The sequence below is a fragment of the Vulpes vulpes genome, chromosome 4 (genome assembly GCF_048418805.1).
Source record: "Vulpes vulpes isolate BD-2025 chromosome 4, VulVul3, whole genome shotgun sequence".
NCBI lineage: Eukaryota > Metazoa > Chordata > Mammalia > Carnivora > Canidae > Vulpes > Vulpes vulpes.
Window position 1 is genome coordinate 84,876,744 of NC_132783.1, and position 24,791 is coordinate 84,901,534.

At 37.1% G+C, this 24,791-nt stretch overlaps 1 protein-coding gene across 11 annotated transcripts in view; it reads left to right on the forward strand.

The window, feature by feature from the left end:
- Positions 1-24,791, forward strand: part of KAT6B (lysine acetyltransferase 6B) — a 186,531-nt gene that overhangs the window by 122,910 nt on the left and 38,830 nt on the right. For 3 of the 11 annotated variants that reach the window (XM_072756289.1, XM_072756288.1, XM_072756287.1), the window contains exons 5-12: positions 6,961-7,076; positions 7,315-7,396; positions 9,839-9,971; positions 12,743-12,798; positions 14,682-14,803; positions 16,352-16,467; positions 18,483-18,624; positions 21,995-22,156. In XM_072756289.1, coding sequence (XP_072612390.1) covers positions 6,961-7,076; positions 7,315-7,396; positions 9,839-9,971; positions 12,743-12,798; positions 14,682-14,803; positions 16,352-16,467; positions 18,483-18,624; positions 21,995-22,156 — 929 coding nt within the window. Of the gene's footprint in view, positions 1-6,960; positions 7,077-7,314; positions 7,397-9,838; positions 9,972-12,742; positions 13,675-14,681; positions 14,804-16,351; positions 16,468-18,482; positions 18,625-21,994; positions 22,157-24,791 lie in introns of all 11 variants that reach the window. The other 8 variants (XM_072756286.1, XM_072756285.1, XM_072756284.1 and 5 more) reach the window with 3 other exon arrangements.

Below are 24,791 nucleotides of genomic sequence, written 5' to 3' on the forward strand. Positions count from 1 at the left end.
CCTTTCACACGTCTCTTGTTAGCTCCTTTGTCTCTATCCATCCCCGAACGTTTCTTCAGGCTTATGTCCTTCGCACCCTGTAGGTATCTCGGAGTTAAGTATCCTTGCAGGATCCCTGCCACCCCAAAGCAACAAACATGACAGCAACAACAGAAATCTCAGCAAACTAACCTCGTACTTCTTAGGGATCTCCTGTTGCAGCCATCAGCACATGACTGGCCACTCACGATGGCCACAAGCCATCCTCTGTCCTCTTCTCTCACACCAAGGAATCACCAAAAGTATCTTGATTGTATGTTCTCATGTATATCCCACATTCTCTATATCCACACACTCCCACCAGACCCCCTCAGGTCTCCTATTGTAATAACCTAAATCTAATCTTGGACCCCCTACCCCCCACCCCTCATCCATTTTTTTTTTTTTTTCCCCTCATCCATTTTTCCATGCTGCAGGCTAAGTGAAATCTATTCACAGATTTAGTTGAGTGGCTACCAATTACCCTTAGGAAAAATTCAAATTCTTTACTATAGCCTCCAGACCCTCTCTTGGTTAGCCCTCTTCTGCATCACTTCCCCCTCATATTGTGCATAGTAGTTCTACTGAACCCTTCCTCTGTGAGTGTGCCATGTTCCCCTTTTCCCCAGCACATGCTACCTCTTCCATCTTGCACCTCCACTGGCCCCATCTAATCCCACTCATCCTATGGGTTTCTTCTTGAGGGAGCACTTCCTCTAACCTCCTGCTAGATTTGCCCATATCTCTGAGCCACCTATTGTCACATGTTAGTTCTAATTCTGATTTAATGTGTCTCTTTCCTGCTAGAGACTATGTGATCTAAAATGTCTGTCCTTTTTCCTTATTGCATCTCAGATGGATAGATGGTTGGTCAGATAGCCAGTCCAAGGGACCCAGTGTTACAGTGTTCATTAGTTTTCCCTTGCTGCTGTAAATGATCACAAAGTTGTTGACAGAACTCACTTCCTCTGTTTGTAGGACCAAGCCCTCCATTATCTACCTTTTTCTTTCCTTCTTTTTTCTTTTTCTTTTCTTTCTTTTTCTTTCTTCCTTTCTTTCTTTCTTTCTTTCTTTCTTTCTTTCTTTCTTTCTTTTTTCTTTCTTTCTTCTTTCTTTTCTTTCTCTTTCTTTTTCTTTTTCTTTCTTCCTCCTTCCCTCTCTCTCTCCCTCCTACCCTCCCCTTCCTTCCCCTTCCTTTTTCTTTTCTTTAAACAAATACCTGTATATATTTCAGAAGTCATCTTATAAAGATAGCAAAGGGGGCAGCCCAGGTGGCTCAGTGGTTTAGCGCCGCCTTCAGCCCAGGGTGTGATCCTGGAGACCTGGGATCAAGTCCCACATTGGGCTCTCTGCATGGGGCCTATTTCTCCCTCTGCCTGCGTCTCTGTCTCTGTCTCTGTCTCTGTCTCTGTCTCTCATGAATAAAATCTTAAAAAAAAAAGATGGCAAAGTTATTTTCCAAGATAATATTTCCTGATATTCGAAAAAATATCACACAAGATAGAGAAAATAGAATCTAATCTAGTAGAAATAAATAAAAAAATGTCCAAAGAATTTGCCCCTCTTGCTCTTCAAGGATCCAGTCTGGATTTCTTCTCTGATTCCACTATGAATGTGCTTTCTCAACTCAGGATCAGTAACCGGAAGCTTTCTATATTATCTCTTCACCCCCTATACATTTGGGAATCTCTTTTACCATGAAGCTAACGTGAATATTATTTATATTATGTATTATTATATATTATATATATATTTAATTCCATATGGTTAATGTACGGTGTTATATTAGTTTCAGGTATATGGTATAGTGATTCAACAACTCTAAATATTACTCAGTGCTCTATCAAGAGAAATGTACTCTTAATCCCCTTCACCTATTTCACCCATCCCCTACTCCCCTCCCCTCTGGTGACATATGTTTGTTCTCTATATAGTAAAGTCTGTTTTTTGGTTTGACTGTCTTTTTTTTCTTTGTTTATTTTGTTTCCTAAATTCCACGTATGAATGAAATCATATGGTATTTATTTGTCTTCCTCTGATAGACTTATTTTGCTTAGCATTATACTCTTAGATCCATCCATGTTGTTGCAAATGGCAAGATTTCATTCTTTTTTATTGATGAATACTACCCTGCTATACACACACACACATACACCACATCTTTATCTATTCATCTATCAATGGGCACTTGGGCTGCTTCCATGATTTGGCTGTTATAAGTAATACTCCTATAAACATCAGGATGCATATATCCTTTTGAATTAGTGATTTTGATTCTTTGGGTTGATACCCAGTAGTGCAGTTACTGCATTATATGGTAATTCTATTTTTAATTTTTTGAGGAACCTCCATACTGTTTTCCACCAGTTTGCATTCCTGCCAACAGTATACGAGGGCTCCTTTTTCTCCACATCTTCACTAACACTTGTTGTTTCTTATTTTAGCCATTCTGACAGGTATGAGGTGATATTGTATTGTATTTTAGTCTGTATTTCCCTGATAAGTGATGATGAGCATCTTTTCATGTATCTCCTGGCCATCTGTATGTCTTCTTTGGAGAAATGTCTGTTCATACCTTCTGCCCATTTTGTAATTGGATTATTTGGTTTTTCAGTGTTGAGTTTTATAAGTTCTTATATATCTTGGATACTAACGCTTTATCTGATATGTCATTTGCAAATATCTTCTCCCATTCGGTAGCCTGTTTTTAGTTCTGTGTATTGTTTCCTTTGCTATGCAGAAGCTTTTTAATTTTCTTGTAGTCCCAATGGTTTAATTTTGCTTTCATTTCCCTTGCCTCAGGAGACATATCCGGAAAAAAAGTTGCTACAGCCATTGAAGTGAAGTTACTTCCTGTGCTTTCTTATAGGATTTTTATGGTCGCAGGCCTCATATTTAGGTCCTTAATCCATTTTGAGTTTGTTTTGTCAGTGGTATAAGAAAGTGGACCAGCTTCAGTCTTTTGCGTGGAGCCATCCAATTTTCCCACCACCATTTGTTTAAGAGACTAGACTATCTTTTTCCCATTGCATATACTTGCCTTGTTTGTCAGTGGTTAATTGGCCATATAATTGTGTGTTTGTTTCTGGGCTTCTTATTCTGTTCCATTGATCTATGTGTCTATTTTTGTGCCAGTTCCATAATGTTTTGATTACTGCAGCTTTGTATATAACTTGAAATCTGAATGTGATACCTCCAGGTTTGTTTTTCTTCTTCAAGATCGCTTTGGTCTTTCAGGATCTTTAGTGGTTCTATACAAAGTTTAGGATTGTTTGGTCTAGTTCTGGGAAAAATGCTACTGGTATTTTGATAGGAATTGCATTAAATTTGTAGATTGCTTTGGGTTGTATAGACATTTTGACAATATATATTCTTCCAATCCACGAACATTGGATGTCTTCCTATTTCTTTGCATCATCTTGAATTTCTCTCAATGTTTTATACTTTTCAGAATGTGGGTCTTTCACTTCTTTGGTTAAGTTTATTCCTAAGTATTTTTATTATTTTTGGTGCAATTGTAAATGGGATTTTCTTAATTTCTCTTTCTGCTGCTTCATTATTGGCCTATAGAAATGCAACAGAGTTCTGTAGATTGATTTTTATATCTATTGACTTTACTGAATTCATTTGTTAGTGCTAATAGTTTTATGGTGGTGGTGTCTTTGGGTGTTCGATACAGTCTATCATGTCTTCTGCAAGTAGTGAAAGTTTTAGTTTTTCCTTACCAGTGTAGCTGCCTTTTATTATTTTCTTGTCTGATTGCCATGGCTAGGACTTCCAGTATTCTTTTGAATAAAAGTGGTAAGAACAGACATTCATGTCTTATTCCTGATTTTAGGGATAAAGCTCTCAGCTTTTGTTTTTGTTTAAGATTTTACTTATTTATTTTTTAAGCAAAATCTCTACCCAACATGGGGCTCATGACCCTGTGACCCAGAGTCACACACTTCATCAGTTGAGCCACCCAGGCATCCTGAAAGCTCTCAGTTTTTCACCATTGAGTATGATGTTGGCTGTGCCATGATCCCCATTTTCTTGCTGGATGTTAGGTGAATGGCATTCCTGGCTTCCAAAGGCCACCCATATTTTTTGGCTTCTGGTCTCCCCTTTCTTCTGTCTTCAAAGCTATCAAAGCTGGGTGGAATCTTTCATGTCCTTCCTTTTTCATCTCATTTTACTAACCCATCTGGAAAAGATTGTCTGCTTTTAAGTACTCACGATTAGATTGGGCCTACCCAGATAACCGAGGATAATTTCCTCCTCTTAAGCCTTGTGCTCTTAGACAGACCTGCCAAGTCCCCTTTACCATGTCAGGTAATAAGGTACAGGATACAAAGGATTGTGGCATAGACATTGTTCTATCTACTATAGAACCCATGTTTTTTTTCTCCCACAGTACTTCCTCCAAAAATTATTTCTACTGGTTTGTGGTTTCATTGGTACTTGTTAAATTTTAAACAATATTCCTTTGGTTTTGTTGGATAAAACTACTGAAAGTGACTAGTGCTTCATATGTGTTTGTAATAAGAATGAATGAGTGAATAAATACATATTATGCTCTCACATCTGATAAACTACACATAACAAAAGTAAAACAAATTCTAAAAAGACAAACCATTATGAATTGTGTCAGCAGAGAGATCCTACATTTTAGAGGGAATTGTTGAGTTTATGGAATGGTTAAATGAGAGATAAGGAATTTTATTATTAGTACCATTTTTATCCTTTATCTAATTAGTAAAATTGTGTAGTGGTATATCAAGACTCAGTCTTTTGTGTCAAAGTGGTCATAAGAAGATAAAATGGAAATGGTTCTTCATCCCTCAGCTTCCTTTACAGAATTATAGAAATTTAGAGCTGGAAGGGATCTATGGCCAATTCTCTTGAGTTAAATAAAGGTAAGATTGCTGCTTAACGGAAAGATAGGCTGAAGATTTTAGAATTTGATAGGGTAGCTTAAATGGTTGTTTTGAGATATAATACTGCTTAAAGTGAGAAAAAGCAATAAGAGGAAGACTATTCCTTGCTCTTGATTGACAGTGGCTGAAATCCATTAATTTTCAAAATGTGTTATTATTAAAAAGTATTTTCATAGGATCTCTGTGAGAATAAATAGTAAACTATATAATAAGATGTGAATTACCTTAGTTACTAAATATTAAGCTACAAAGTACAAAAGCAGATTTAAATGTAGAGAAAAATGTAGTGCATGAAATTGAGGTCATATGTGCCAGTGATGTATGACTTACAGGAAGTAATAAAAAGGGGGAAAAAAGAGAAGTAAATGGTATACTTTTAAGCTGATGGGACCTATTTTAAGGGTGGAATTTAAATTGCTGTTCTTTAAAACTTGAGTTCTTACCCCCATAACTATATAAAGGGGGGGGTGGAAATCCGTGATCAAAGTAGATCTCTCTGCTCCCCCTTCAGAGTATACTTCTTAAAGTAGACAAGCAAGCTGTCTTTGTTTGCTGTTTTTGAGCAGAAAGAGGTGATTGATACCATTTTTATATATTTCAACTTCCTCCCTCTGTACTTCTCATTTGAATGAGAGGAGCCCTTATAAAAGAATGGTGTCATAGGTTAAATGGATCTGCCTGGGTGTCTCTACAGCCCGAGGTTGTAATCCTATGACAACATTTTATTTGCTCAACATCTTAAATACAGATGTTTGGATTTTTTTTTTTTAACTCAGGAATAGTATGCTTTATTAACGGTATTGATGATTGATTTTGAATGTTTTTACTTCAAAAAGCCAAATCTCCTAGTGGGTGGAATTTTATGAAGCACCTGTTAAGCTTTAGGGAGGAGGACCTTTTTGGCAGCAATCCAAAATACATATTTAAACAATGAGCCTGCCAAAGTCAGGAAATTATAAAACAGTTTTGAAATTGCAGAATCTGCTTTTTTTATTACCCTCAGGTTTCTTTTGCAGCTTGGTTATAAGTTCTTTCACATGGGATTTACTAATGTTCTTACTATTTTAAGACCAGATTTAGAAAAATAAAATGAAGTTTAGAAACCTCAGGTTTGTGTGATAAAAGACCATCCCATTTTAAACTGAACTGTCTTCCAAAGAGTCTAGGCTCACATTCTCTAAACCTTTAGGAGGAATCTCTGACTCAGTATGGCCCAGGTAGCTTTGTTGAATGGTGTTGTCCCCCACCCCGCCCCCCTGGTTCCCAGTTTTCTTCCTTGATGTGAGTGAAGCTAGATGAAAAATGTGCTCAAAACAGTGTGAAAAAGTTGAATACTCAGAAAAATGGGGGAAACCTGCCAAGGGTATCATTATGGCAACTTCTTAACTCCCAAATCCAAATTTCTGCTCCTACTTTTAGAATTTAAATTCAGGGACTCAGGGGCAAAATCGTAATGGTATCTTCTCTGTATATCTCAGCAATGGCATATTCTCTGTTTAATATTGGGGTTTTTTTCTTTTTTTTTTTGCATTTGTAATTGTATTGTTAAGCAGCCTTTTTTTTTTTTTTTTTTGGTAGCTGTCGTTTTAAGTTTTATGATTTCATTACATAGAGCAGGATTTATTTGGACTTTAATACTCTTCTCACAGTCCAGTAAACCAGCAAATTTTGGGTAAATGGTGGTTGATGAGGAGGCCAGGCCAGCGGCTGAATCGAAGGCACAGGGATGAGAACATGCTTGAAACATACGTTATCTTCAAGTTCTCCAAGCCTTGTGGTGGGAACTGGTATAAATTTCCCAAATTTCTCTTAGGGAAACATCTGCATAGTTACTCAGTTACATGTGGGGGTGGGGTGGGGGAGGTAGAAAGGGAAGTATAATTTGAATTTTTTTATCTTTTTGCATTTTCAAGTTCTTGAGGTCTTTAATGGACATTGTCGCTATCTATCAAACATGAGGGAATGAGAGTTTCAAAACCCTAAACACCATTCCCATAAAGCAATTTGCTTTTTATTCTTATAGGACACCCATCCTGTCTGAAATTTTGTCCTGAATTAACAACAAATGTAAAGGCCTTAAGGTGGCAGTGCATCGAATGCAAGACCTGCAGTGCATGTAGAATCCAAGGCAAAAATGCAGTAAGTATGGCTCTCTGTAATCCATCAGGTAAATTGCTGGTTTTCAGTGTTAAGGTTTTTCATTTTTGTAGACTGGTGCTCTTTTCCTTTTAAAGATTTAAATACATCTGATGTCAAATTTCAACATAGATCGTTCTGCCCCTTCATTATATTTTATTATTGTTAATCAGATAATAGAATTTGTGGCCTTTTACAGCTCGTTTCAGGTTCAGTTACTCTCTAATATGTTATCTTACAGGATAATATGCTTTTTTGTGACTCCTGTGACAGAGGATTCCATATGGAGTGCTGTGACCCCCCACTTTCCAGAATGCCAAAAGGTGAACTTTTAAACCATAGTAAAAATGTGTTTTATTACATACTCATTAGCCTTGTCCTGCTCAGAGGTATACAGGTTCCGTAAGCATTTATTCATCCCTCCCACCTTCCTTATACTTGTGGGTTTGGCACAGGTTGTAAACAGAGGAGTGTAAAAGCATTTAGTTTGCAGGTAGTGTATATAATAAAGACTCGGATAATTCCGGCACGGGGAGGGGGTGGTGGGAAGAGTGTTCCTGTCCCAAATTGTCCCTTATTGGAATAAATTTAGATTAGGTAGGTCTGAAGTTTAGAACATTCTCCATATTATTCAGTACTGTGTTCAGAAGTAAGAACTTACCTAGTTTTGTATGATAGTTGTAATGATGTCTCCAAAGTCCTACTACAGGAGCCATCTAACTTTTCTTAGCCATTAGTTGATAATTTGAACTTGAGCATCTGAAGTATTTTACATGAATATATTCATATGGCATATGGATTTTTGTCTCTATTGTGTAAGTAAGGCTAGCTCGGCCTCTTTTTCTTCACTTTATAATCCATTCAACATTAAAAATAACTGCCTCTCTATAAAATTTATTTATTTTTCATTGTGAAACTTTTAGTAAATATAGATTGACAAAAAGGAATAAGAATGATCAATTAGAAATTCCTTCCCAGCTCTCTATACACCTTTTTTAAAAAAGGACTTGGAACATTCTATACATGTTTTTGTAATCTTATGAGATTTTCCATCTTTATGAGATTCTAACAACCCCACATCATTAAATCTTCTCCTGAACACAGTTTTTAACGAGTGCAAAGAACTCCAGAGTATAGTGCAGGGGTTACAAACCTGATGACTATGTACCTCAGTTAGGCATTGTTGGTACTACGTATATTTTTAAGACTTCTAAATGTATGACAGGCAAGCTGGTACAACATTTTTATAATTTTTAATTTGCATCCTTTAGGTGGAGGATCCATGTTCAAACTTGCCCCAATCTCACTCCTCCCTCTTGTCTTGAATTCCAGCTTGCTTCAGTCATATGTATTATTGCTGGGTGGCTTCTGAATATATTTGATTTTGCAACCCCGTGTATAAACAGACCCTAACTTACCTAACCAAGTCCCTATGGTGGACATTACAAATGTTTTCAATTTTTTCCATCCACAATTATTTCCTTAAGGTAAATGCCTAGGGGAGGAATTGCTGGATCAAAGGCTATGTACATGAAAGGTTGTATCAGTTTTCAGACCGACCACCAGTGTGTGAGAATACCTGTTTCCCTGTATTATGACCAACACTCACCATTACTATATTTCATTGAGTCTAAGACACATTAAAAAAAAAAAATCAGATACTGTTTATAGTCAATAGTGTCAGAATCGATGAAATACAGTGCTTTTATTTAAATGTTTACCAATTTGATAATAGAGAAAAAATATGTCTGATCATTTTTTTCTTTAAGCGGTGAGATTGAACGTATTTTGTGTTTGATTATTGGCTGTTCGTATATCATCTTTGTAAAATGCTTGGTTTTACCCATTAATCATTTTTCTCTTGATGTTTTCACCTTTTTCTTACTGATTTGTAGAAGCTTTTTATATTTTTATGCAGTCCAATCCATGAATCTTTGTCTTTATGGCTTCAGTCTTAAATGTCAGTCATGCTAAAATTAAATAAATATCCACATATTTTTCCTGGTACTTGTAACATTTAATTTTGTCATAATATTCATCTGCCCAGAATTTATTTTTATAAAGGATAGGAAGTAATTCTTTTCCTTCCATATAGATGGCTGTTTGTTCTATCACCACTTCACTGAGTCATTTCATCCTTTCCCCACTGACTTGAAATACGACCTTTTGATATGCTAAACTTTTCTATAGGCTTCAGTTTTTTGATCTAAAAATTCTTGTCCAGTGACTTATTTCCCTATGCCAGATGTATAGTTTTAATTATTGCAGCTCCAGAGTACTTAAAAATTCTGTTTTAAATCATAAATTATATTTTATACTGATTTTTTTTGTTGTTGTTTTTTGTTTTTTAGTGTGGAAGATTTCCAGAAAGAAATAAAACAAAAAAAAATTTTTACCAGAAATTCCAAAAACCTATTGGCTTGAATATGTCTCCCTCTAATCGAAAGATATATAATATCTGACAGGATTGGGTTTTCCTGTGTGTTTATGTGGTGGAGGGAGGTTTGGTGACATGTTGGGAAAAGCTTCTAGGAAGGGTTCGGGATAGGGGCACCCTCTGCTCTCACCACCGTGACCCTGGAGGGGAAACTGATCTTTAATGAGGGCTTCCTGAGGAGGATGACACAAGGGAATGACTTACCTTCTGGAATGAAAGTTCTACATACAGGCATCCTTGGGCAGCTTGTTTCAGCTGCAGTTTATATATAATATCTTCTCCTAAAATGAAACATTAAAATATTTTTCTCATATATATATTAATTCAGGGATGTGGATTTGCCAAGTCTGCAGACCAAAGAAAAAGGGAAGAAAACTACTTCATGAGAAAGCTGCACAAATAAAACGACGATATGCAAAACCCATTGGACGACCGAAAAATAAATTAAAGCAACGATTGTTGTAGGTTGAGATCTTATCAAAAGAAATCTTTTATGTTGTGCTTTAAAATATAGGCAATTGTAACCCCCTTAGATTCCATTAACTTTTTAGCATCATTCTACAAACTCAGGGGATGAGGAATAGTTTTCCTTTTATATAAGCTGTGGAAATTTTTTGAAAATAACATTTTTAATTACAATTGGCATTTGGGGATCTTCTGTTGGCAGTATCTGTGATGCTAAGTGACATTTTTCAAGCAGCAGGATGGAAGCAGAATGTAAGAATTGGAAACAATCATTCTGCTTACTTTATTACTGGCTGAGCATTAGAAGAGCTTAATTATATAAATATTTTTATGGAGATTTTAAAACAAGAGAGGGATTTGTTCACATCTATAAGTGAATCTCCTGTCACTCTGGATAGCATTTTAGAAAAAAATATTTCTCTTTTCTGGTGCTAATTTAGTGTTACAGCATCTAAGATCCCTTTTATGAAATAGGAGCTTCTGAGAAACATGCAAATGACTGTCCCATGTTTGCACACAAAGAGTTAGAACCATTCGGTATATGCACATGTGTGCAGACATACATACGAAATGATATATTTGCAGTGGCCTGCACATCTGCTGTGATAACCTCATTTCTACCAACCTCAACCTGTTGCCATTAAAGCCCAGTAGAACATTTAGCAAGAATTAGAAGTAGAGAATGGATAAGGGGAGAAATGGATGTGTAGGGTTGATGATCTACATGAAATAAGGAGTTGAATACCTAAAGGAGTTCTATCAGTAAGACCATCTTAGTTCTATCAATAAAAGCATCATCTGTTTCTTGAAGCTTAGGGTCATTGTGCTGTAGAAATGAATAGATGCTCTGCACACACTATGAACAAACACCAGGTCTTCCTTACTTTGCTACACTTATCCCTAATTTTATCTGAAGCAATACACTACCTTACCTGCTCTCAGAAAAACCATCTTCTCCTGCACCTTTGTCTTCCAAAGGAGAAATAGAAAATGCATGTTCCTTCATAGTGTTGTTTTTTGTTTTTCTTTTTTTATGAAAGCCCTTTAACTGGTGGACATTTTTAAATGGAATCTTTGTTAATTTCTCGAGGCAAACATGAAACATTTATGAATAAAATCTTTCATATTAGCATCATTTGAAGTAGAAATTATATGTTTTTGCATTCATCCTGTGTAAGCATTGTTCTCAAAATGGGACTGTATCCTCGGGGCCCAATTAAAAAAACCAAATTAGGATATAAACTTTCTAAACAAAGGACACAGCTGAAAATTGCATCTGGCACCAGTCCTAACTTTTTGTTTGTCCAAAATTGTCCTTTGAGCTTAGGAATTTTTAAGACAGTCTAGGGAGCTTTCCTTTTTACATGCTTTATAAGCATCTTATCCTTTCTGGGCAATCGATTCCAGATACAGTCCAAATGCAGCATTCTAATGTGAAACATTTTAGCTCGGATGATTGTTTATTGGTAACCCTCACTGTGACACCAGAAATCTCCAGTGTTCACCTGATTTGGCTGTATCCGTGGTGTCAGCCAAGGCTCCTGGCAGCAGAGCTGCCTCACATGAGCCCAGTAGCTCACCCAGCTGATCCACACCAGAATCCACTGCAGTTGACTACTGATGCTGTTTGTTAATGTACACGATGACCACTAAAATGCGCTCTTTTATTTGTAATTAAGATATTTTGATAATAAATCTCATATCATTTTCAGGCTTCCATTTCTTCATTACGAGCCTTCAGCTAAATTGATAATTTTTAAAGTGAATTCTTGGGCCCCAGCACTGCCATAATTCACATGCAAATGTTTCTATTGAATAAAATTCTGCTGCAAGATGGGTAGCTTTCCAAGCCCTAGCCTGAGGTGAAGGCAGGCAGCTGCTGTTCCTCTAAGCAGCTGTGGTAGCGGAGGCCTCTGGTCTCTATTGACCACACAGCTGGATGGGTAGAACCAGCCTCCAATGAGCTGAAATAGTGTATAAAGATTCTGATGCCAAGTATCTGATAATGACCATGGTAAATGTGCTGCTTCTTCACCAGACTTTCCATGTCATGTCTGACCTGCTGTAGCTTTTCTTTAATCATTTCTTCAGTTTTTGCTATTGTTGTCCTTTTTTCAGCAATATTTTATGCTGTAATTAATTGTCTCCTCTACTTAGAGAGTATTATTGGCTATCTTATCATCCTAAGTATTAAACTGCTGAGAGGAAGAGGATATCTTTAATGTTTTCTTTAAAAAAAAAAGTATTAATTTATAGACCTACCCAAATTCTATTTATATAAATTTTCCAGTTGAGCTAAAATTGCTTCACACCAGAGATTAGATAAGCTTATTCTTTCACTTCTAGGTAATGCTTATGACTTATGTCCTTTAATACTTTTTAAAAGACCTAAGAAATCATAATTACTTGTGACCACACAGGGGGTAACATTTTTATTTAAGTATAATGAAAGCATTGCGTTGTTCTTTAGTCTCTTCAAGAATTTCTTCCTTCTCTTGCCCTTGGGTCCACGTGGCTTCTTCCAGGCCCTCTTGGATGGGCACTGGGAGAACCATGACATGCACATGTAGTGGCTGCTACCTGTTTCAGCAGAGAAACACGTAGACAGAGGCGGGGACACACACACACACACGCACACTTCTTAGGGTTGCAGTTCAGCTTCTTAAGTTTAAGCACATTGAATGCATCTAGTTGCTATAAATTTGTTTTAGCTACCTTTATAATTCTATTATTAAATGCTGATACTATTCTCTAAATTTTTGCCTAGGTCTGTAACCAGTGATGAAGGATCCATGAATGCATTCACAGGAAGGGGGTCACCTGGTAGGGGTCAAAAGACTAAAGTCTGTACCACACCTTCATCTGGTCATGCTGCATCTGGGAAGGACTCAAGCAGCAGATTGGCTGTTACAGACCCCACTCGGCCTGGTGCCACCACCAAAATCACCACCACCTCCACCTACATTTCTGCCTCTACACTTAAAGTTAACAAGAAAACCAAAGGGCTCATTGATGGCCTTACTAAGTTTTTTACACCATCACCTGATGGTCGCAGATCACGAGGTGAAATAATAGACTTTTCAAAGCACTATCGTCCAAGGAAAAAGGTCTCTCAGAAACAGTCATGCACTTCTCATGTGTTGGCTACAGGTACCACACAAAAGCTAAAACCTCCACCTTCTTCACTTCCACCCCCAACCCCCATCTCTGGTCAGAGCCCCAGTTCACAAAAGTCCAGCACTTCCACTTCTTCTACCTCTCCCCAGAGTTCTTCTAGCCAGTCCAGTGTGCCCTCTTTTAGCAGTCTTACTAAGAACAGCCAGCTGAAGGCACTCTTTGATGGACTTTCTCATATCTATACCACTCAGGGACAGTCTCGGAAAAAGGGACACCCAAGTTATGCACCACCCAAACGTATGCGTCGTAAAACTGAATTATCTTCCACGGCAAAATCTAGAGCCCATTTCTTTGGAAAAAGAGATATTAGAAGTAGGTTTATTGCTCACTCCTCCTCCTCTAGCTGGGGGATGGCTAGAGGACGTATTTTTAAAGCAATTGCTCACTTCAAGCGAACAACTTTCCTTAAAAAGCACAGGATGCTAGGCAGATTAAAATATAAAGTGACCCCTCAGATGGGGACCCCCTCACCAGGGAAGGGGAGCTTGACAGACGGAAGGATTAAACCTGATCAGGATGATGGTAAGCAAAAGGTCAAAGCTCCAACCAAACCTGCGTCCCGTCCCTTTCTCCCCAACCCCGAAAAAAATCAATCAGTCAATTCCTATTTGTCACATAGGTCTTAGCTATTTCTCTTGTTCTCACTTCACTTTCATACAGAAGCAGTGAAACTTTGACCTTTTCCTGATGCTGACTAAACCTCCAAAATGTTTTTTCCAACTAATACTCTCCCCCCTTTTATTATTTATTTCCATCCGTAGTGACACTAGGACCCCCCAGATGCCTTCATAGTGTCGCTGATGGCTTTGTGGTCCCGCATGAGTAGCCACTGTCACGCTTCTGCCATGTACTTTGCCATGCCGCCTCTTCAGCCACAGCGCTGCTTGCTTGTGTGCTGTCAGTGATTCCAACAGGGGGGATCCAGCTCCTCATCTCAGCCCTCTCTGCTCCATCGCTTTCTCATGACCAAGTTCATTCTGCTTCCTTCTCAACAGAGCGCGATCTGTGATTCTGTGAAGTGTGCTTTTGGGTGTGATTGTGTCTGTGTGTGTATTCACCGTAGGGAGAAAACTGATTTCATGATTTCATTGAACAAATTGGCCCGTTACATTTGCTACCCTTTATAAAACAGAAAAATAAAATAAAAAAATAAAAAAAAAAGTCATTTCGACAAAGTGGTAGATTTTTTTTTAATCTCGAAAGGGATAATGGGAATTCTATAGCTAGACATTGATATAACTTCTAATATCGGTTGAAAAATATGATTTTGCTTTGTATGGCTCTTACTTTCCCTCATTTATTTATTGAAACTATAAAAAGATGACAGTGGTAACTCAAATAAAAATTTGGGTGCAGCAGGGAAAGGGTACTGCTGGATCTTTGAGCAGTGCTTAGACATAAAAGCTTATAAAGCTTAAAAAAAAATCCCTATTTGCCCACTATGCTAATTTGGTACCATTTTGGTAATATATGGTGGTTACTCAAGATTCAAGTCAGTGAATGCACTTTCTGCTGGTTTTAAATGACAGATACTGAAATCAAAATAAGCATCAAACAAGAAAGTACAGATATAAATGTGATTGGAAACAAGGATACCGTTACGGAAGAGGATTTGGATGTTTTTAAGCAAGCCCAGGAACTTTCTTGGGAGGTAAGGCCAGGATACCACATATTATAGTAATAAGGATAATATGTCATTTTTGTATATGTGACTATTGATGAATTTACTGCTTTGATTTTATACAGAACCCCTCCTCAAAATCTTTTGCGGTCCTTTAACTATTACCATGATTGTTTTTGTTGACTGTAGATTCAAAAACAGTGACTTTATAGAGTTGTCTCCATGCTCAGAAGTTGGTCAGAGCTCAGCTGGTCTCACAAAATACAACTAGCAGTAGTAGAGGCAGCTTTGGAAAAATCCTTCTCCGTGTGAAGAAACAGATTTCTGATGACTTATGCTGAAATTTAGAAAATAGCAGTTTTAAATGGTTAAAAAGAACATCGCTTTTAAATTTACCAATGGTTCTTCCAACACAGATGGCCAGCCATATGAAAAATGTCTCGTAATTTTAACACTTTGGCATTGATTAAGACAATATTGTGTTGGATGATCAGTTATAATCACTTTTATTTTCATTGTCCAGTAATTTGTTTAAATGCTTCCACTTAAAATAGTACTCTAGTTACTTTATTGTCACCAAAACAGGGAACAGGTAAGGCTTTTGGACTTTCTGAGAACAGATTTATTATGGAGCGTGGATTTGCTATGTCAGTAGACCACATTCTGTTTCTATGGCAAACTATTCACAGTCCTCTCAACGTCACTTTCTTTTTAGTGCGAGGAGGGGGCTATCTGTAGGCTCTAAGGCTTTATTTTTAGTAGCAGCCACTTGGGCTAAATATTTGTGACAGTTTCTAATTTAAGGGGCTATTGGCTATTTCCATTCCTCATTCTGTCCCATCAGTATACTTTGTAGTGTTTTCATTTGGCAAAAATAAATGTCAAAAATTCCCCTAGTTTTTAAAATTGGAAGTCCTTAAATATTTTCAAATTTTTAGCCTACCTCTGGCATTCATAGGTAGACTTTGATGAACAACATGGCATTATCTGAAAGGCACTGTTAAATGTGAAGCCCCTTCTTTCTAGTGCAGTAACACTGGCATTTCACTCAAGAACATTTCTTGTCTGTAGCAGTCACTCTGCTACATGCGGGCAATAACACAGTGAATCGGGCAGGCATCATTCTTAACCTCGTGGAGCTTACTGCTTGGGAGACAAGATGGATAGTAAACTGCAGACTTCCCCAGTTGATGATATAAGAACAGTTGGGATCACTGTTACTTCACAAGAGTGTCTAACAGCCGGGTCATCTTCTAATTTACTCAGTTTTACTGCATTGCACCAGGCCATTAAATTCAGGTCAATAGACATTTGCATGTATTTACCTTGTACTCATTTCCTGTCTTGGTAATACTGTTTCATAGGGTATTTGTTTATATATGAATCTTCTGCAAAGTTGATTGTTATTTTACAAGGCCCTCTAATGTGTTTTCAACAACATGAAAATTCCCCCATGAAGATGAATGTTCTGTCCTTGATAGGTTTTCATGTCCACTGGTGAAAGAATCAAAATATAAGTGAAGAAATCTTCTTCTAATACATATATTTTATTTCCTTCCTTTTCTTTTTCTCTGACAGAAAATAGAGTGTGAAAGTGGAGTGGAAGACTGTGGCCGGTACCCTTCTGTAATAGAATTCGGGAAATACGAAATCCAAACCTGGTATTCCTCGCCTTACCCACAGGAATATGCAAGGTAATGGAACAGCCCAGAAGGTATATAACTTGAATGTCATATATGTGAGGAAGGGGAATTCTCAGTTCTGAAGCAGGAATTAGATGGTTTTCAGGACATAAATTTTGATAGTCGAGTATAAGCGCTTCCAAAACTCTTACTTTTGCCAGCATCTTTTTATAGTAGTGTTCACTAGTCTATGTAAACTCCTTCCACTCCTTGTTGCACAGGCGTTGTAAATTTTGTCTTTGAGCTTCTAAGTCCAGGCTTTCTCTCTGGTTAATTGGACAAATATTGTTTGTGTATGAAACCAAATAAGGAGAAAAAACACTGGCCATTGTAAAATATTTGGTGGTTTTTTCTCATTTCCCTGTTTATTTTCCTAATTAGGCCTGTTCGTTTTATCTCTGATTTCTGACATTTTGTTTTCAAGTTTTTTATAGAAATGTAGCAGAAGATGGAAAAATGAAAGGAAGTAGGTGGGAGTGGGTAGCCTTAAGAGACCCTTCCCCAAATCTTTACTTTTAGAGCGATTTGTGATACCTTGTTAAAAATGAAGAGAAAATAATGATCCTGGAGTTTTCTTTTGTCTTGAACTAAGATTAGCTGTGAAATTGTCTTGAACTAATGTATCTAAAAATGGGTAACTTGTGAGCAGATTTCTTCCTTCAGATGCATCAAGATATACTTTATTAGTATTTTCTCAATTGTTTTAGCCTACAAAGTTTTGACCATCACAAACTTTTCTTCTGGAATAGATAATTGTCCTTTCCTCCACCATGAAGGTGTCTGGCCCATCATCTCCTGGAGGAAACAGGGAGAGTGTTTTAGAAGTTAAGTGGCAGAATAAGATTAGTCAGGAGCCTTGGTTTCTCTTTCTAGCTTGTATCACTTGTCTGTGTCTTCTTCTTTTTTCTTTAAGATTTTATTTATTTATTAATTAGAGACACAGAGAGACAGAGACAGAGACACAGGTACAGGGAGGAACAGGCTCCATGCAGGGAGCCCAATGTAGAACTTGATCCTGGATCCCAGGATCATGCCCTGGGCAGAAGGGAGGTGCCAAACCGCTGAGGCACCCAGGCATCTCCTTGGCTGTGTGTTCTTGAACAATTTTTTGAAAACACTTCTGAGCTTCAGTTGGTTTGGGTAATCATAAGTCAGGTATTCTGAGAGCTTTGAGTAAAATTTGTATATAACTCCAAGGTTCGAAATTATGATTATCTGAGTCTGTAGCTAACTCTCCCCAAAACCATCCTACCAATTTATATACCCCAAAGACTTCAAAAAGTGCTTCTAAACATTTTCTTATAATTCTAGCAATGTGTTAAAGTGTGATAGGGCACACATTAAAAATGTTATAATTTTAAAGGTTCTCAGAAAAAGTCATCACGGGGGAGAAATCTGTATAATGTTATTCAGAGTCAGTAGAATTGGTAGAAACAAGATCTTTTGATTTTTCTACATTTATTGCTTCAGATGATAGATCAGAGATAAATGATGATAGATAGATATAATTATGATAAAACTTTAAAGTTACCTCATCCATCAATAGATGTGTTAACTAACTTCTAGGACTTCTCTGCCTTATATGTACACAGATCACTTTTGAAAATAATGAACTCACTTCCATCTGAGAAAAAGATGATTACAGTTAAATCATTGACCATATATACTACTGACACTATGACATTAAATTTGAAATTTGAAAAATATTCCTGTTTACCTGACAGCAGGCCATCCTTATTGTTGATTTTTCAAGTAATGGTTCCAGGTCTGAAAATCTTTTTGTCTGTACAACATTTCTGAGGAAACAAATGATTTGTTAACCAAAAAATGGCAGCAAATATTATTATATTGAAAAATAACGTAAGGTTTGTATGTTCTCTTTACTGCTGACTTTCTGTTTTTCTTTTTTTGAAAATACTATTATACAGGCTTATTATGACTTGGAGAGAATTGAACAATATTTAATAATTTTTTCCTTGAACACTATAACCAATCTGATAAATTCTTTGATTTTAAAATTTTAACAGATTACCAAAGCTTTACCTGTGTGAATTCTGTCTTAAATATATGAAAAGTAAAAATATTTTATTAAGACACTCAAAGAAATGTGGATGGTTTCATCCTCCAGCAAATGAAATTTACCGAAGGAGAGACCTTTCAGTATTTGAGGTAAGCATGTGTAAATAAAAAAACTCCGCTTTTGAGACCTAGTACTTCCAATTGTTGATTATGTACTAATTTGTTTCTAGAAGGTGCACAGTATATTTGATTTTGGCATTCAAATTTAGACTGCTCTTTAAACTATCTCCATGTTTTGGAATGTTTAACCATACTGAGCAACCATTTAGATTGATGATGAATTCCTACTTCATCACATTAACTTTTTTTGTCTTTCCCCAAATCCCTGTCTGCACCAGATATATTCACCAGTGAATTTATGATCTTCTCAGCTCTTTGTAAATTCTACTTTCTTTGGCAGGAGAAATTAGCTTTGTTCAACAGCTCCAGCCAATGTCTGGCAGGTGCTCACTCTTCCAGGGAATTGAGCAGCTGTACATATCTTCTCAATACACAGCCACCTGTGTTTCCATCCATTTCTTGGCAGGGTGGATAATCCTTTTGGTGAGACCCCAGCAGATGTTGGGACTGCCCCCCTCATCTGGGTACATGGCCACCCCTGGAGAACTCTGCCATTCTCAGGAACCCCTTTTGGCCACGTGTTTGTCATTGTGGTGTCTTAAAGACAGTTTGTGTATTCAGAACTGATTTAGTAGCAAAAGGTCTTTGCCTGGGTATAATTTCATTGTTTAATCATGTTCTATTGTCAGTTTCAAGGGTTCAGTTTAGTTGTGTCACTTGTACCTTGAGGGGGCTGTTCCTTTTGTGTTATTGCCTCTTCTCAGGGATTCTTAATTCTCACCTTTATTCTTGTTACTCCATTTGAGCACTCCTGTTAACCCTGCCTAGTTCCCTTCTCCTTACCCATCGTGGTGCATCGTTTTCATGCACGGGTGCTCAGAACAAGCCTTCCTTGCACAGCAGACATGATGTCTTTGTTTCTCTGCGATACAGTTTTACTTTCAGTGTCTCTATTTTTTGAGTTGTTCGAACTGAAATGTAGTGTTCTGCCCCACATCTTACTTTAGTTCTGGTGTGTAATGTCTTGCATTATATTTGATAGAGGGGAGGGTCATACATAGGTACCTCTCACAGAGAAGCCAGGGCCCGCTACTTTTTCCAAAGGCCAATTAGAAAACCTAGTCATTCCAGCTGCATCTTAAGATTTTTTTTTTTTAAAGACCCTCTTCCTGGTTTTATTAGGATCTTTTGATAAGCTTGAAGGAAGAAGGGTATTGTTGCTGGGAAGATTTTTTTTTTTTAAATATTTTATTTATTTATTCATTGAAACACAGAGAGAGAATAAGGGGCAGAGACACAGGCAGAGGGAGAAGCAGGCTCCATGCAGAGAGCCCGACATGGGACTCTATCCAGGGTCCCCAGGATCACGCCCTGGGCTGCAGGCGGGGCCAAACCGCTGCGCCACCGGGGCTGCCCTGCTGGGAAGATTTAATGATATATTAGTTGTTTCTAAAGGATAGGCAGAGAGTTTCTCAACCTGGACACTATTCACTTCTCACACTAGAAAATTCTTTGTAGTAGGGGCATCCTGTGCATTGGAGAGTGTTCGGTAGCATTCCTGGCCCCTACCCATTAAATGCTCGGAGTATCACATTTCTTCCAGTTGTAACAAGCAAGATTTTCTCCAGACATAGTCAGTGTTGCTTAGGAGGCACAGTTGACTCCCATTGAAGATCCCTGGGCTAGAAGGAAAGCTGAATGCAGGTTGTTTAGCTAGTCCTGGGATGCTACTCAGTCAGCCCCAACTAGGTGAGACAGCAGAGCTATTCTCATTCAAGGTTTAACTAATATCACAAGTTCAACTTTCTTATTGGCTCCTTCCTTCACACCTTGGATCCTTTCTTATAACCAAAATGAAATAAAAATCACTGTTTCGTTGTTTCCTGAAGGACAAAACATATTGTTGCCTTTAAGTAACAGTTATGTAGATCAGCATGAATCTGCTTGTGGGGTTTAAGGTCTCAAAAATCCTGGGAGAGACTTAAGAGTCAGTTTTGGTAGTCTGATAGCAGTGGTCCACTATTTCAGGGCAGGTGCTTTTGAAGCATAACGGAGATCAGGGCAGGAAAAATGAAAAAAAAATTAATAGAATTTGTACATAAAAATATTTGAAGGAACTGGATTATCTGTGCCCAGGTCCCTATTCTAGAATCTGAGTTAATATTTAGAGAACAGCATATAGGAAACATTTTTCTTAGCAGTTTCTTGGGTAACCTCTACAATTAATGAAGAGTAATCATAAATTAATACTTTCCTGTCTTTATCTCTGTTGAAAGCATGCGTATTAGACCTTACACAGTTAAGAATTTGCTTCAGCATTGTCCTCTCTCTGTTTTTCTGGCTCATGGACACAAACCTCTCTGTCTTTCCCTTTTTTGTAATGTACTGCCATTTCCGAAGGACCATACTCTCAAATACATAAAAACTTCCTTTAATTAAAGTGAGAATTGTATCCTCTGTGTCTGTTGCCCATATTTGATTATGTTGCTATGTGTGGGACCTAGGTTTCATCCAAGGGAAATAGTTATATGAAGTCTAAAAATAATTTGTGCAATATGAGAACCTGTATGGTCCACATGAGACTGGTGAACGGTCAAGTTCATTGTTACAGAGTTCTGGTTAGCAAATATCCATTTCCCCTAAGAATAGTGCTAGGGAAATTCTTGAATCTGCTGTGCTTTTGGTTTTCAACAAGTAACTACATTTGATCAAAGAAATTGGCATCTGTGCCTAGCCTCCTGTCTATAACCATCAGTATCACAGCTTGATTCTTTTATTTTGAAGAGAAGTAGACTGTAATCATGGTACTTATTGTAGGTTGAAATTCATCTCACTTTCTCTGTAAGTATTCCCAACATAGAAATTTTATCTCTTCCAATTATATTTAAAATGATGCTTGGGATAAAACCAAAATGGAATCCTCTTTTTGCTAATCTACACTTCTGAGGAATCAGAATAATATTGTTCACCTACTTTTATGTGAAGTCCTTTTGAAGACAACATAAAGTTTAACTTACTTGAGTGGTATTTTGATGTGTTTACATTTCTTTAATTCAGATTTACTTTGTTCAAACAGAGAGGACATGCCTGATTGTTTTTTACTTGTAGTAAATTGCAACTAAGAATGACTCTTTTGTTAGTGGTTTCAGCTTTCTTCAGGTAACTTAAAGAGATTTAATCTAACTTAAATTTACCCTAATTTAAGAGAAAAAGTGGAATTCTTATTTGCCAACTGACAGCTGTTTTCTGATTGACTTTATACTTGTTGAATGGAATATTTTAATCTCTCAGTTTGGGATTTGGAAATAAAATTATATACTTTCCAAAATACCGTATAAAAATAATTTTATATTGAGCAGTATTTTTATGTTAAATAATGTTGTCTGTTTCTCTTTGCTAGGTTGATGGGAATATGAGCAAAATTTATTGCCAAAACCTTTGCTTGTTAGCCAAGCTCTTCCTGGACCACAAAACGTTGTATTATGATGTCGAGCCATTCCTTTTTTATGTCCTTACAAAAAATGATGAAAAGGGCTGTCATCTGGTTGGATACTTCTCTAAGGTAAAACAAGAGCCAGTATGACCTTCATTTTCTTACTCAAAATGTTTTTGGTAGAGCCCAATTCTTCGAACAGGGCTTTTTTTTTTTTTTTTTTTTTTTTATGACTATAATTTGAATGACTGTTACATGTTTCTGAAAAGCTCAGGTTCTTGTTCAGAGTTTATTTAAAAAAACAAAACAAAAATAGTAAACATCGTGCCTAGAAAGTGTGTAAAGGACCTCAGCAGTATTTGCTGTCTTGACTGTCAGCAACCATGTAACATTATAATTGCTGTCTTGCAGACCACCTAGCATCTTTGATTTTTTAAATGTTAAGCTTATCCCCCCAACCCCCCAGTGGTGTCAACATGAAGGTTTTCAGTATAGCATAGCATTTAAGAGATGGTTCTCATTTCTCCTCACTGTATTCCCTCTGTGATCATCAGTATCTCAGTGAGTTGGAACGTTGGCATTTGGACAGTCAAGGTGATATAATGTCTGGGTTTGCTCTTTTGTCTTTTACTCTTTATGCCATTGTTTTAAGATCTAAAGCAGCCTCACCTTTTAGAAAGCCTAAGTATCTCCGACGGTTGGCATAGGAAAGCCCTTGACATACTGAGTGGATAGAATTTCTTTTTTACTCAGAGGCTTCTGATAATAACTCGTGTAATAAGGAAAAACTGAGTTTGGAGATATTTACTGGGTAATAAGCTTAATTTTTCATAGTCACCTGGGAGATAGTTTAATGTGCAAGGATGGTAACTGTAAGACTTCCATGCACACGGTTAAATGGTCTCAATCCTATATTTTATTTATTTTATGATATGTTTTTGCATGTGAATTTTAATGAATCTACTCTTGCATAAGGTAAATGAAATGCCTTATGGAAGTGTTGTTTTCATGGAATATCAAAAGATAAGAGTATATAAGAAGGTTCTTTGCAGTTTTACTAAATTTTAGAATCCCCAGAGGTCATAAACAAAAATAGGAATAAATGACAGCATTCATGAGAAATAGCCTCAAAATTTTAATCCACAGATTTGGTAACAAAACAAAATTTAATTTGCACATAACAGATTAAATGTTAGAGAATTAGCATTTAATGATAGATGATAGAGATGATAGAGAATTAACACAAAACAAAACAGTAAATAAGAAATCTATTTATATAATGTATAAAACTTCTTACCTTTTGTATCGGTTTATAAAGTTTTTTTTTTTTTTCCAATGAGTTAAAAATGAATAGTAGTCATGAGGCATCTGGCTGGCTCATTTGGTAGAACATGCAACTCTTGGTGTCAGGGTTGTAAGTTTGAGCCCCATGTTGAGTATAGAGATTAAAAAAAAAAAGAATGGTGTTCACGATTGGTCCTTCTTGTTAGAAAATGGTGTTTCTTGGTTGGTTCAGTTGGTTTAAGCATTTGAGTCTTAATCCCAGGGTCATGAGTTCAAACCCCACGTTTGGCTCCATGCTAGGTGTGGAGGATACTTTAAAAAAAAAGAAGAAGAAGAAAGAAAATGGTGTTTCTTTAAATGTGTCTGTGTTTAAATGTATTTGTTTAATGGTGCCTGCTGTCCTTATCTCAAATTGGCCTCTGGGTCTTCAGTTGATGGTGACTTAATGGTTTCAGTTTCTGCCTCTCTTCTCTTAGGGGACCCAGCATTTTACTTGGTACAAGCAAAACTTTTCTCTCGTTGCCACAGTTTCTTTTACAGCAGGGCAGCAACTACCGTCATTTCTTACTGTGCATGGGAAATTCATTCTTTGGCAGTGTGGTAAAACAAAAATTCATCTTTAAAAAAAAAAACAATTTTAAAGTCTATCTAGACTAGATAGATGCAAATTAAACCATATTGTAATGTGTCAATTGGAGTGTGAAGGACTATGGCCCTTTGGGGTCATACTTAAACCAAATTCTAGAGATTATAGCTAGAGAATGGCCAAGATGACCTAGAAAAGTTCAGCGTAAGTCCTTACATACATATGACTTTCCAAGCAGAAAGTAGAGGACTCTAAAAAGGAGGGAAAGAAGAGTTATTTTATCCATAGATTAGAATTTAGCTGTGGTAACACGTGTTAGAGGATAGGAGTAGGGTGGACCGGAGGGTTGGGTTGGCTTACAAACTCTAAAGGTAGGAGGAGTTTGGGACAAAGAAAAGAGTAGCAGAACGCATGAATCCTTTCAACCCAGAGTACATCTCTTTTTAGGTAGAGTGACTCATTTGTCTAATGTTGCAAAGAAGACTAATTATTTGAACACTTGCCTCTGATGTCCACATCCAGTGGACAATCCAGTTTCTTAGGGAAACTAACACGCATTATTTCTTCCTTCTCATTTCTTAGAGGCTCCAAGGACAGCTACAAATGTGCAAATGTTGGGAGCACATCTTTTTCACAAAGAACTGTCTAATTCTGCCCTGTAGGGTTTTTTCCACAACAATTTCCTGTGATCTTTCAAATAGGTTCATTAAAGATCTGGGTGTTCTGAAGTAATTCTTTCATGTGGTTAGTACCATTTGTGGTCAATCTTATTTGTGGTTTATATTTGGCCAGAGCATTCACAACCTCAGAAGCCTTTTCCAGATCGTCTCTGTGGAGGCTTTGGCTGCTTCTGTGTACTCTGAATAAAATATTGCTACTCTGATGCCACATCCC